The sequence below is a fragment of the Scyliorhinus torazame genome, chromosome 3, assembly GCF_047496885.1.
Source record: "Scyliorhinus torazame isolate Kashiwa2021f chromosome 3, sScyTor2.1, whole genome shotgun sequence".
NCBI classification, from domain to species: Eukaryota; Metazoa; Chordata; class Chondrichthyes; order Carcharhiniformes; family Scyliorhinidae; genus Scyliorhinus; species Scyliorhinus torazame.
Genome location: NC_092709.1, coordinates 71,651,651 through 71,666,516, shown reverse-complemented (window position 1 = coordinate 71,666,516; position 14,866 = coordinate 71,651,651). Strand labels below are relative to the sequence as shown.

The following is a 14,866-nucleotide window of genomic DNA, read 5'->3' as shown; positions in this document are numbered from 1 at the left end:
CTGTCCGCCATCACACTTAGACAACAAAATGGAGAGCGCTCCCCCCACCCCCCCCCCCACGTATGTGAGAAAACTTTAAGCATCAAAATGGCAAGATTTTTGAACCTTTGGGACTGATGGATTGCAGTATTAGTCCTTAATATGCTCACTGTAGCCATCCTTTCAAACGTCATTTCAATCATTTATTACTGCACAAAATCTTCTGCAGAAGTGTATTTTTTTTAAAGATTTGCTGCAAATCAAGTTAAGTCATTTTAATGAATCCCTCCAGTAGATTTTACAAGAGCTGTTGATATTCAGATTAAGACCAAAGATGTATCTCATCCTTCATTTTATGAAAACACAGACTTGTTTTTCATGTTGTCTTACAGTTAGAGATTGGGTGTTGCATTTCAGATGAATGAAGAGAAAGGTCATTACAGCATTAAGGGGCAGCACGGTAGCATTGTGGTTAGCATAATTGCTTCACAGCTCCAGGGTTCCAGGTTCGATTCCGGCTTGGGTCACTGTCTGTGCGGAGTCTGCACATCCTCCCCGTGTGTGCGTGGGTTTCCTCCGGGTGCTCCGGTTTCCTCCCACAGTACAAAGATGTGCAGGTTAGGTAGATTTGCCATGATAAATTGCCCTTAGTGTCGAAAATTGTCCTTAGTGTTGGGTGGGGTTACTGGGCTATGGGGATAGGGTGGAGGTGTTGACCTTGGGTAGGGTGAAGTTTCCAAGAGCCGGTGCAGACTCGATGGGCCGAATGGCCTCCTTCCGCACTGTAAATTCTAATTCTAAATTCTGAAAGCACTACATACTGAACCTATATGCAGTTACATGATTCATCAGTGACCAAAGACCAAAGATAACTGGTGTGTAACCGTTACAGATCCAATTGCTGCTACTTTGATAGGAACAAGTGGGATTTTAATGTATTGTCTAAAATTATAAATACCAATAAGTAACCAACATGTCATGCAGTTTTTTTTTAAATGAGTGCTTTAGCGAGCTGGATTCTCTGGTCCCCCAGCCGTGTGTTTCTCAGTGGTGCACTGTTCACTGGTGGAGGGATTCTCTACTCCTGCCACTTGTCAATAGGATTTCCCATTGAAGCCACTCGCCGCCGGGAAACCCCTGGGCATGGAGTGCTGACGGAAACAGAAAACCCAACGGCCGGAGAATTCGGCCAGAATTTCTGAACATAGTTTCTCAATTGAAAAATATCTCTGATTTTCTCGGAAACTGGCTTTGTTTCTGTGGCGAACTATTTAATAATCCAGCTGTTTTGATCAGAGGACCATGCTTAGCTCAGTTAGTAACTTCATCACTGATACTCTGAGTTAGTAGAAGTTGTTCATATAACTATATATTCTTTAACTTTTATGATGCTTTAATGAAAGAAAGAAAAGATCAAGTCAAACCAAGATACAGATACAACTGTTTTATGAGCAAAGTAGACAATTGGGTAGAAGTTCTGATTAGTACTATCTTTGGAATAGTGGCTACCATACAAAAAGAGATATACATTGCACAAAGCATCAACACTGACAGTGCAATGATATGGCTGTGCTCTTAAACACACCTACCCATTTCCCTTTTTTGCAAAGTGTTGTAAATCATGAGTCATCTTGGACAATGCAATGAGCTAAATTCTTAAATGTGTTTGGTACAAAATATGAAATGAAAAAAATTAAATGAAAATCGCTTATTGTCACAAGTAGGCTTCAAATGAAGTTACTGTGAGAAGCCCCTAGTCGCCACATTCCGGCGCCTGTTCGGGGAGGCTGTTACGGGAATTGAACCGTGCTGCTGGCCTGCCTTGGTCTGCTTTCAAAGCCAGCGATTTAGCCCTGTGCTAAACAGCCCCTTGTACAATAGATACATGTAATGTAATATTTTAAAAAAGCTTTAGTCATTTTAGCCTAAATGAAAAAAAAATGTACACGCATCATTCAGGCAATGCCCTCAGAAAAGTCTGTCAAATAAGTCTTGACTCTTCTTGAATTCGGTATTTCTCCAATATATTCATTGGGAGACATTTACGAGAATATTGTAGCTGTGATTGCAGACAGACATGCAGATTTCTCTTTTTAAATGGTGCATGGAGAATAAAGATGTTCAAAAGCACACAGGAAATGATGTCACACAATGGATGCAGTGGTACAAGACAAACCAATTTTCTTGGAAGTTTTCAGCAACATGGCTAGGAATACTGTAAGCCACAAAGTATGTGACATAAACAGTAACTGACTCCAGACAATAGTCTTTTTTCCTTAAACTATTTTCTGAACTTTTACGAGGTTCAGAACTGGAACATGTGAACTAAATAACATTTATATTCTCCCACAAGTGAAAGAGAGAACGGGAACCCGGGGTGTCATTCTCCGCCGGCGGGAGTCTCCGTTTTGCCGGCAGCCCGGGGGTTTCCCGACGGCGTGGGGCTGCCCCACAATGGGAAACCCCATTGACCGGCCGGTGTAACGGAGACTCCCTCCGGCCAGTCGGGGCAGAAATGTGGCGGGGCGGGATGGAGAATTTCGCTCCCAGGAGTGCAATGCAAGAGCTATTTTCTTTGCTGTCATCTAAAAATCTAAACATGTCTGGGTGTAGGAGTTCTCCCCTGTGTGATGCGTTGCAGTTCCATCTATAGGCAGGGGAGCTGATGTGTCTTGCCCGAAATCCACAGAAAAGCTAGAAAGTGGAAAGTTGAGAACTGAGATGACTGTGATTTATGAGTAAAGATAATGCAGACAGGCCCCATTGCTCAATGGTTCAAGTCTTTGAAAAGTAAAAGGGCAAACTAGCTTAACCTCCTATTTTTCCTTTACACACACAGTCACATTCTTCATGGTGCTCCAATCCCACGTCTGCCAGAGATTTCTGCAACGGTTTCCCAGGGCTCCTATATCGCAGCTGAAGAACCTGAAAGAGTTGTAAGCAATTAAATTTACACCATGAAAGATGAAGGGATTTTACTCCTGTCACAAATTAGATCTTTCCAGATACTTTGAATCTTCCATTACCAACACACAGCAAAATGAACGATACATCTCGACCACGCCACTAATCATTGAGGATTTTGTTCTTACATCAAATCTCTTCGGTAAAGCTGTCTTTGTAAAATAAAAGTAACCTGGGTATCAGTGTGACATTATCCAAATTCTTACTTGGGCTTCCAGAAACTCAAGTAATATATTACAGCAGTGATATGCACCTCTGGACTGCATCACCTCGAAGTGAATGAGTGAATACCAGTCTCATAACAACAGCAACTACAAAAAATGATGTTGCAATATTCCTCAGCATTCTCACTTTACAAGTGATAAAGTGGATTATTCATGTGGTACAATTTTGTTTTGACAGCTGGTCATCACTTTATTCACTCCAAAGTGAACATAGACCCCTAAAAGAATTAGACTGGGGAAATAATAATGGGGAACCAGGAAATGGCAGACGGGTTAAACAAATACTTTGCGTCAGTCTTCGCGGTGGGAAACACCAACAGCATTCCAAAAATAAACAATCAGGAGGCCGAAGTGGGGGTGGAAATAAATACAGCAACAATCACGAGAGAACATGTACTGGGGAAACTAATGGGACTAAGGGCCGATAGGTCCCCTGGACCTGATGGCTTCCATCCCAGGATTTTAAAGGAAGTAGCTACAGAAATAATGGATGCACCAGTGGTAATCTTCCAAAAATCCTTAAATTCTGGAAAAGTCCCAGAGGATTGAAAAACTGCCAATATAACACCTTTATTCAAAGAAAGAGGGAGACAATGAACAATTAACTATAGGCCAGTTAGCTTAACTTCTGTCATTGGGAAGGTTAGAGGCCATTATAATGGATGTAATAGCAGAGCATTTAGAAATGCATTATACAATCATGCTGAATCAGCATGGCTTTATGAAGGGCAAATCATGCCTGACAGATTTATTAAAATTCTTTGAGGAGATAACGAGCAGGATAGATAAAGGGGAACCTGTAGATGTAATATACCTGTCTTTCCAAAAAGCGTTCGATAAGGTACCATACAGAAGGCTACTTAATAAGTTAAGAACCCAAGGAATTGGGGTAGTCTGTTCGCATGGGAAGAGGATTGGCTAACTGATAGAAGCCAGAATGTGGGCTAAGAGGAGTATTTTCAGGATGGAAACCTGTAACTCGTGGAGTGCCAGAGATCCGTGCTGTGGTAAAAATATTCACAGTATATATAAATGACTTGGATAAGGGCAGTGACTGTACTATTGCCAAATTTGCTGATGACACAAAGGGCCTACACAGGGATGTAGGCAGGTGTGTGGATCAAAACTTGTCGGAAAATGTGAAGTTATGCTCTTTGGCAGGAAGAATAAAGGAGCTGAATATTATTCAAATGGAGAAAAACTGTAGAAACCTGCAGCACAGAGGGATTTGGGGGTTCTCGTATATCAATCGCAAAAAGCCAGCATGCAAGGACAGCAGGTAATTGGGAAAGCAAATGGGATGTTGGCCTTTATTTCAAGGGAATGGAATATAAAAATAGGGATGTCCTGCTAAAACTATAGAAGTCACTTGTTAGACCACACCTGTGCTCAGAAGAATGAGAGGTGAGCTTACTGAGACACATCAGATTCTCAGGGGAGCTTGACAGGGTAGATGCTGAGAAGATGGTTCCTCTTGTGGGAGAGTCTAAGACCAGAGAGCATCATCAAAGAGTAAGGGGTCACTCATTTAAGACAGAGATGAGAAAGAACTTCTTCTCTCAGAGGGTAGTGTATCTGTGGAATTCTTTACCATAGACAGCGGTAGAGGCTGGGTCGTTAACGGTGTTCAAGGCTGACATAGGCAGACTTTCCATCTGTAAGGCAACCAAGGGTTACGAGGATAATGTGGGAAAATAAAGTTGAGGATTATATCGGATCAGCCATGATCTCATTGAATGGTGAATCAGACTCGATAGGCTTATGGAATTTTGATTGGGCTGCATTATGGTTGAAACAATAAATTCCAATGCATAGTTGAATAATCGCACATAGTTCTTCACTGTCACTGGCTCAAAATCCTGGAATTGTTTTCCCTAATAGCACTGTAGGTGTACCTAAGCCATATGCACTGCAGCGGTTGAAGAAGCTGGCTCACCGCTGTGTCCTCAATAGCTATTCAGCATGGGCACTAAATGCTGGCCCAGCCAATGATGTCCACAACCCCGCAAAATAATTAAAATCATGGTTTTTCATTATGGATCTTTAATCCACTGATCTCTGTAATTCTCAGAGCCATTTGGGGTCTAGAAGTCAACCAAACAATGGCCAGTAGTCCTAGTGATAGATATTGATTTTTATTCCCAAACTCAGCATTTAATACGGGATAGATATGAAGCAAACTACGCACCCAAAGTGGCCGTACTTTTCTCTTTTCCCCCTCCTTTGAACCACTGGTTCTCCTCTTCTTGCCCTTTTTCTCCTCCTCTCCTCCTATCACCCTAGTTTCTCCTTCTCTCCTACTATCACCCTATCCTCTGTCCTGTCCTATCTGTCCTTCCTCTCTTGCTTTGATCCCATCATTACCCCATCTCTCCCACACCCTTAACACTGCTTGATCTGAAAAAATGCCTTTGCTCTTGAATTTCAATATTATTGGAATCCAATGAACATACAAATAAATGATACATGCGTTGTACCAGTTTAAATTATTTCAATTGCTATTTTATTTGCATCTTTTCTTTATTAATTTATGTTTGGAGTAGGATAAAGATAGGATCTACCAAAATGGTGAGCAGATTAATTCAGGGTGATATCAAAAATGGCCCCTGCTTGCACAGGTAGGATTTATGAACCTGCTGGAAAGTTACTAGTTCTATGTGAAGTGCAATTGCTGAAATGTAAGAGACTGGAATGAATTTGAGGGGGTGAAGTTGATTGCGAGCCAACCAATTTTACAAAAGGCTGTCCCTCAATGATGATACACCAGGGGCAGCCTTAACGAGGTTATTGTGCGACTTCTGCCCTTCACGGAAAGAGAGTCCCATCCTTGAGAGAATAATCTGATTGGGCATTACCTGACAAGTCCCAACAGGGCCGAAACTCAGTCGTGGCTGTTGCTGCTGGACTATAGTATTCCTGAGGAGAAGGTCCATGGCGAGATAAGTCCAGGGTACTTTTGTTTGAATAAGTACCCAATTCATTTTTTCCAATTAAAGGGTCATTTAGTGTGGCCAATCCACCTGCCCTGCACACCTTTGGGTTGTGGGGGCGAAACCCACGCAAACACGGGGAGAATGTGCAAACTCTACATGGTCAGTGACCCAGAGCCGGGATCGAACATGGTACCTCGGCACCGTGAGGCAGCAGTGCTAACCACTGCGCCACGGTGCTGCCTCAAGTCCAGAGTTCTTGATCAGGATGGAATCAGGGACACTAGGGATTGGGGGAGTGGGTAGTTGGGTTTTGGAGGCCAGGCGGAGTCACAAAGGGTGGCAGGGTTAGGGGTGGTTAACATCTTCAGTGGGTGCCTCCAAGTTCCCAATGGGCACAGGGCAGCCCCAAAGGAAGTATCCCCGTCCCTGCCTTTCTTCCTTATCACCTGAGATGGTGAAGTAGTGGGCTGGCCTCCTTCCCCAACCATATGTATTATTTCGGCGAGGGTGGAAATAGGCCCTTAACTGGCTATTAATTGGTCAGTTAAGCACTTCATTAAGCCCAAGGCCGAATGGCCTGGCTGATGCTTTACCTGTATCTAGGGGGGCAACTCGGGAGGGGGGGGGGGGGGGGATGGGAATGGGGTGGTCTAGTCACCTCTCCTATTTTGTGTGATTTCCAGCTTGTAAAATGCCAGCTGGTGAGGTGGGTGTAAAGATCCCCCCCCCCCCCTCGCAATGATTGCTTAAAATAAATCCTAGCATGTCCGTGTGCAGGGCCTGAATGGTCTTAAAATTTTCCTGACAGAATCATCATAACTTTGTCATCACACGAGAACAATTTAACAAAAAAACTAGCTACCAGATACCTCGTGGTATTTTTTTGACACTTTGATGGGGACACATTGACAATCATGGCAGCCAAGAGAGCAGCAGGCACAATTTCCTCCACAACGTTTCACCAGTAAACAGCCAGGCCAGTAGATGGTGTCTGTCCGTTTGAGTTCCTCTCTCAGTGACACTGATATGTTGCGTGGTGTGCAGCTGTACAGCCTCACCTCTTCTTTCAGCAAGTTCAGATCCACTACATTAACAAAAACAAGGACACCTCTATTAGTTTCCTAATGCGTCCCCACAATCTCAATAGAATATTTCAGGACACAAGGTTATGGCACAAAGTCTAACAATCACCTACATATTTTGACCATTAATTCCTGAGCTCGTAATACATCAGGTCACCTTGTGTTAGGTGATAAGGCAGAGATAAATAGAAGACTGTGTTAATGTGGGAAGAGGAGCGTGTGATGCATAAACACTGGGACCTGCTGGATCGAATGTTTGTTGTAAATTCGATGTAATATAACATGATGGAGATTTGAGTACTTGAGAAATTTCAGCGTGTTATGGAAGTTTTGAGCTGAATTTTCTGAGCGAGAATGTTCTTTTAGGTTTGTTAAAATTGTACACATAATGAACTGATAAATAATTCAGTTATTATTTTAGATGCAAAACAATTCGTTCACCAGCTCTGCCCTGTAAGGTGACTTGAAATCTGAATCTATTTCCGTTTATGCTGATTTTGATTTAATTAAAAGATAATTTTGGGATCTAACACCAGAAAAGAAACAAACATGAATAGTAGAGCTCTTCGCTGTTTTTCCAGCTCATTGTGTACAACGTCCATTATAGATATAAACATTATTATGTGAATAAACCATATGAATTGCCTGGTGGTCTGCCAGCTGTGTACTTGGGCGATTGGTCTAGCTGGTGGTTTATTGAAAGTAATCGATCTAAGGCATGGATTTCCCTTCTGGCCATCGCATCTGATGCATCTGATAACAGGAAGGAAGACTTGTGCCCTCTTCAATTCCCTCATCATCCTCATTCTCAGATATGGCAGCATGTGAAAGCTGAAGATGTTGCCATCCTGGAACTCCTGCTTTCCCCCTCGTCTACCTCAGAATCACATAGAATTTACAGTGCAGAAGGAGGCCATTCGGCCCATCGAGTCTGCACCAGCCCATGGAAAGAGCACCCTATGCCTCCACCCTGTCTTTGTAACCCAGTAACCCCATCTAAACTAAGGGGCAATTTAGCATGGCCAATCCACCTAAAATATATATCTTTGGACTGTCGGAGGAAACTGGAGCACCCGGAGGAAACCCACGCAGACACGGGGAGAAAGTGCAAACTCCACACAGACAGTCACCCGAGGCCGGAATTGAACCTGGAACCCTGGAGCTGTGAGGCAGCAGTGCCAATCACTGTGCCATCGTGCGGCCCCCTTCATACACTCCAGTCCTCATCTGCTTGTATGCTGTCAGATGTAGAAGCATCGCTGGCTGCACAGTCTCAGCAGAGGCAGGTGGAAGAGGAGGAGTTCCCCACAAAAGCGATGAGGATGCACTCAAAACCAGCAGCACAGATACTGACTCTGCAAAGACGTTAGAGGGCAGTATAAAATCACAATCAGCGTGTGGTGAGCCAGTGGGCAGAAGGGAGGGCTGCAACCGGCGGAAAGGGGTTGCTTATATGTTGTAAAAACAGAAAATGTTGGAAGGCCTCAGCAAGTCTGGTAGCTTCTATGGAGAGAGAAACAGAGTTTAAGTTCCAATTCCAATATGACCCTTCTTCAGAACTAGGTTCAGCTTGTATGCTCAAACTGCTTATCTGTTGGGTTCTGGAGGATGGAGCCACAGCTGGGTTCTGCAGGCGACTCAGATGAGGAGAATGTTGACGAACATGCACAGGAAAGTGCTTGGAGCATTGGCAAGCCTGACAGCCAACTTGAGGTCCTTGTCCAGGAACATGGAGGAGTTTGACTCCAACATATGAGAGGCTATCACGTAGAGTTTAGTGCTCATCCTTTTCGCCATAGATGTGGTGGCCAAGAGCATGAGAGTACTGATGGCTTGACTAATGATGGAGCATCTGATGGCTGTTGTCGCAGACTTTACTGCAGTACAGGCAGAATCCTTCCCACCTCTCAGTGTTGCAGTGGAAGCTTAGATGAAGATCATAGGATTTGCAGCTTGCGCTCAGACGCTTTCGAGCAGACTTGCAATGTGCTTCAGCAGATTACTAGGATTGTCGAGGTGCTGCCCCATGGGGAGTGGCAGCGACTACATGGAGGATGAACTTGCTGTCCTCTCTCAGGGTGACAGCCTTCCTGCTCCCACCACTGCCGCACCACCATTGCTCCAACTGTTGCCTTTCAGCCAGCCAATTCAGATTGTTGCCTCGCTTAGAAAGGCATCGGAGGACAACTGGGAGGAGGAGGAGACAGAAAGAAGGCCTATTGGATCCCATGACAGTCTGAAGCTGTGCTTTCTCAAACTAGATTTGTTCCAGGGTTTCATGAAAGCCATCTCAGTTTTCCCCTGTGAAAGCTAGCAGCCTCCCACCAACCACTGGCGTAGCACTGTGTAGGAGCACTGGGGCATGTAAAGGTACCCACATGGCAGGTGCTAAGGACTGATAGCTCATTAATGTTTGTATAATTGAATGTGTTGTTGGATGAAGGTGTTTTGTGAAAACTGTTGGTGGTGGTGTTTATTGTTGAATGTTGGCTGTAGGGATATTGTGGTGAAGTTTGTTGGAAATGAAGCAGAACCTGACCATCTACCCTCCCTCACTCATTCAGTTTCATGGGGGTCCTTGTTGCCTGCTTTCTGTCTCCACCTCCTCCTGCTCTTTCACCTCCTCTAATCGGGCTGGCCTCCAGATAGCAGAAGGTAATTTCATAGACTTTACAGTGCAGAAGGAGGCCATTCGGCCCATCGAGTCTGCATCGGCTCTTACACAGAGCGCCCTACTGAAGCCCACGTATCTACCCTATTGCCGTAACCCAATAACCCCTACTTAACATTTTTTGGACACTTAAGGGCAAATTATCATGGCCAATCCACCTAAACTGCACATCTTTGGACTGTGGCAGGAAACCGGAGCACCCGGAGGAAACCCACGCAGACACGGGGAGAACGTGCAGACTCCGCACAGACAGTGACCCAAGCCGGGAATCGAACCTGAGACCTTGGAGCTGTGAAGCAACTGTGCTGACCACTATACTACCATCTGTGGTCACGACCAGCAGGACCACGACGCAAACCTCCAAATATTCCTCCATACCGCCAAACTCCTTAACCTCACCTACAATAAGGAGAAATGCGTGTTCCGTACCAACCGTTTAGCCATCCTTGGCTACGTAGTGGAAAATGGAGTCCTAGGGCCCGGCCCCGACCGCATGCGCCCCTCCTGGAGCTCCCTCTTCCACTCTGCCCCAAGGCCCTGAAACGATGCCCGGGGTTTTTCTCATATTATGCCCAGTGGGTCCCTAATTATGCGGACAAGCCCCGTCCACTCATCAAGTCCACAGTTTTTCCCCTGGCGGCTGAGGCCCGCCAGGCCTTCAACCACATCAAGGCGGACATCGCCAAGGCCACGATGCAGGCGATCGACGAGACCCTCCCCTTTCAGGTGGAGAGCGATGCATCAGACGTAGCTCTGGCTGCCACCCTCAACCAGGCGGGCAGGCCCGTGGCATTCTTCTCCCGCACCCTCCATGCCTCCGAAATCCATCCCTCCTCTGTCGAAAAGGAGGCCCAAGCCATTGTGGAAGCTGTGAGACATTGGCGGCATTACCTGGCCGGCAGGAGATTCCCTCTCCTCACCGACCAACGGTCGGTTGCCTTCATGTTTAACAATACACAGCGGGGCAAGATTAAGAACGACAAGATCTTGAGGTGGAGGATCGAGCTCTCCACCTACAGCTATGAGATCTTGTATCGCCCGGGGAAGCTCAATGAGCCCCCAGATGCCCTATCCCGCACCTCTATGGTCTATAGAGGAGTCTCTGTTTGCAAGCAGCCAGCATCTGGGGTCATCCTCGACGCGGAGCGACTGCCCAAGAAGAAGACAAAGTTCAGAACAATGCCAAGAATGGCGGTTCAATTCCAGTTCTGGGAGAGGTGGACTTAGGACTTGCTTTCTCACTCAGTCCCAGAGAGTGGAAGGCAATAACAAACAGCAACTGACAAAAACTGCCAGGAAAACAGCTCAGGATGAGAGAACATTTTTAATATTAATACATTCCAAGGTGAAATGTTGAAATGTGTATCTCCCAGACTCTGGCTCCTGCCATCGGATGTTACTGTCCTGCCTCCTCAACATATTCTTCATCAGAAGGGGATCGAATCTGCTGCACATTCCCTTGATGCAATGCCTCCACACTCGGCTGTGGGTGTTTGCGAAGAGCACAATGATTCGGGAAACCCTGACTCGGGTCATGTTGCAGAGCTGGTCCAGACCAGTCCCCAGGCACCAGAATCTCATCTTGAACAGGCTTAGTGTTTGTTCCTGTCGTCGCCCAGGTTATCCCATGACAGACGTTGCACCGTTCCTCAGATTCACTGACATCAGTCGCCCTGTCTTGAGAGGGTACCTCCTTTCACCGCCAATTCTCCATGGGAGCATGTGAGGGTCTGGAACAACAATGCGGCTGGGAGTGCCAGAGCACATGGACATCATGAGTGCTGACCGAGAAATTGTGGTCGTAGACCTGCTGAGTGTTCTTTATTGATGAAGGCTGCAGACTGGCCAGCAGGCGCATTGAGCCTCGATTACACCCTGCACATGTGGGAAGTTTGCAATGACCTCAAGCCATCAAACCCCTCAGCCCGGCTATTCAGGTCAGTTCAGAACCACTTGCTGCGGGATCCTCCGCTTCACTGGCAGTGCACCCACGGCCGCAGGTTTCCCGACAGCGTGGGGGTGGCCACATTGGGAAACCCCATTGGCCTGCTGCGGGAATGGAGAATCCCACTAACGGGGGGGGGGGGGGGCAACGCACTGGAAAACGGGGCTGACGGGTTGCAGAATCCCACCCGTGAACCCCAAGAATTATTAAACAGTGTGTTAGTTATTACCCTCACACATTGATGTGTGCAGCTGCCTGGGATATCCTGCACATGTCTCGGGTGGATCCTTGGAAAGTGTCGAAGGTGTAGAAATTAGCGCTGCAGTGATTTTCAGTGCCAATGCTACTTTTAGCTCATTCTGCAGGGTTGAATACAGCTGGTGAAGGAATCCTTTCATAAGTGCAGTCTTCTCTCGACACTGACGCCGCAACAACTGCAGAGAATTCTTGTAACTTCTGCACACTGGTACGCAGCATGAGTCATCTTCAGCCTCTCTCCAGCTGCAACCCTCTATGGTGCCTGGGATCTACCACTGATCTGGTAATGGTGGCTCATGGCACCTGGCACATCATTCCTCCGTGCCTCATCCCTACTCACAATTGTATGGATGAGTCCCATCTTTAGATGGTACTTCCTTCTCTGGCTGCTGCCCTTGGATACATAGTCCAGATCTTGCCTCTTATCTTATCACAGCTACCTCCTGACTACCCAAATACATCCCCAACCTCTGACTACCTCTAACCACCCGACTATTCCCCACCCGACTACCCCTCCAATCACACCCAAATATCCCCTATCTCCCACCCTTCTAACTATTACCCCCCCCCCCGACCCGACTAGCCACCCACGCCCAACTATTGCCTCCACCCCTCCAACTACTCCCCAAACAACCCGCCAACACCCCTCCACTCACCCTAACCCATCACCTGGGTCCCAGGTTCGAGTCCTGGCTTGGGTCACTGTCTGTGCAGAGTCTGCACACCCTCCCCGTGTGTGCGTGGGTTTCCTCCATGTGTTCCGGTTTCCTCCCACGTCCCGAAAGACGTGCTTGTTAGGTTAATTGGACACTGTGGATTCACCCTCTGTGTACCCGAACACCCACCGGAATGTGGCAACTGGGGGCTTTTCACAGTAACTTCATTGTAGTGTTAATGTAAATCTACTTGTGACAATAACGATTATTTATTTATTTTATTTTTACCCCCCCCCCCCCCACCCTATTTACCTGCCATCTTACCCCCTCCCCCACCGACCAGTTGCCATTCCACCCTCTCACTCGCTTACTCTTTCCGAGCTTGTCGAAGTGGCTTTGGGCCATTTAAATACACAGGGCTGCTGGAGCTAGTATCGTAAAAAGCGAGCATGGCTTGGCTTCTCTTGACACTCCTACACAAGGGGGGACAGGACTGCACACTGTACATTTCTCAGAAGGCCTGGTTTGGGAGTCCGGATGAGAGATGGGGAGCATCAATGCAGGGCAAGTAAATCGGAACAGAGTGGCAGTCCGACCTGAACAACTCAAAGGCCAGGAAAGAACTCCACATTCAGTTCTGTGGACGGCCACTCACGAATGATCCAATGCCAAAACACTTTGACGTCAGGACACTCATCCAGAACACCGGAGCCAAGGTCAAGGTCAGATTAAATCTGACGTGGACACTGGCAGGTAACATGTAGAACAAGAAAGCCAATGCAGCACACACTGCTTCACTCACCCTGGTTTGTCCAACAGCAGAATACTGCTGTTCAACCTGACTCAGGAGCCGCCACTCGAACATGGTAGATATCCACTTTGGGGAAGTCATGAGGATTATTCCTGGGATGTTGAGACGAACACAGCTCGAATGGGTTCCTGTGCTAACAAATATTGTCCACAGGAAAACATCCCCCTCAAAGCACACCACATCTGACATTTATTGAAACCTTTCCATTGACACAGTACATCAGAAAAAAAAACACATACACATCTGAAATCACGTAGTGCCGACTGGAATACACGCCACTCTCATCTCCTTTGTTGACTGGAAACATCCTCAACCGCAATCTGGTAACTGACCCGAGTGGGGAAGTCCCAGGTTTCAATTTTCCATAGACAACCCTCGACTGCTTGAAGACAGGCCAGGGAAGATGTAGACAATTGCTCCACAAGTGGAACATGAGGAACAACTCAAATTGTGACTTGGACCAAGTCAAACCATCGGGCACATGCAAAATGTCTGCCCTTAGAGATCCATTCCTGGGAGCATCACTACCATTCACGCAGCGTCAGCTGAAGCTATCGAACAGATTGTTAACTGCAACATTGAACTGTAACTGCTTCCTCAGCCAAAAGAAAAACTGAAAGACTTCTTTATGTACTACTATCCTTTGTTATTTAGTTTTAACTTTATTTCCAGAGATTTGATTGTTTGATTGACCATTAATTTTAATTATATGATAAACTAGTAAACAGGCTTTTGTTTTAAATTTTTACACAAACAAATTTATCGGGTCTTACTTAACAGCAAAACACTCTTTGCCCTGTGACGGCATTTTCAATTTCTTTTAGCCCCCCCAATTCAGTTATGACACGCAGCTCACGGACCAGTCTGAACCAGCCTGCTGTAATGTTTCTCCCACCTGCTCCCTGCTAACTTCAAAGTCTCGCTGCTTTGATCCTGCTCTGCTTCAAATTCTCTTTGCTCTGCTCTCATTCTGCTTCGAAGTCTCTCCACTCTGATCCCGGTCTGCTTCAATGTTTCTCTGCTCTGATTGTGGTCTGCTTCAAAGTCTCTCCACTCTCATTTCGATCTGCTTCAATGTCTCCCCACTCTGATCCCGGTCTGCTTCAATGTTTTTCTGCTCTGATTGTGGCCTGCTTCAATGTCTCTCCGCTCTGTACCTGGTCCCACCTCCCTTCAGGAGTTACCCTTTTGGCTTCCGTGAGGTTTCCCACGACAGGGCCACGCTGGTAAATACCAGTAGTGATTTCTGCCGACGGGATTCCCGGCCCAGAGGACCAGAGAATCACGCTGACCCGGAGATTCTGGTGCCCTGCCTGCTAAGTGGACGCAAATGGGTCATTCGG

General features: G+C 46.4%; 1 protein-coding gene across 1 annotated transcript in view; it reads right to left on the bottom strand.

Annotated features, from left to right (window-relative positions):
- Window positions 1–1,367: 1,367 nt before the first annotated feature.
- Window positions 1,368–14,866, bottom strand: part of LOC140408510 (platelet-derived growth factor C-like) — an 84,551-nt gene continuing 71,052 nt past the window's right edge. Inside the window, exons 3-4 of the mRNA XM_072495796.1 lie at window positions 6,970–7,184; window positions 1,368–2,904 (exon numbers count right to left, since the gene is read on the bottom strand). Coding sequence (XP_072351897.1) covers window positions 2,788–2,904; window positions 6,970–7,184 — 332 coding nt within the window. The 3' untranslated portion in view covers window positions 1,368–2,787. The remainder of the gene's footprint in view (window positions 2,905–6,969; window positions 7,185–14,866) is intronic.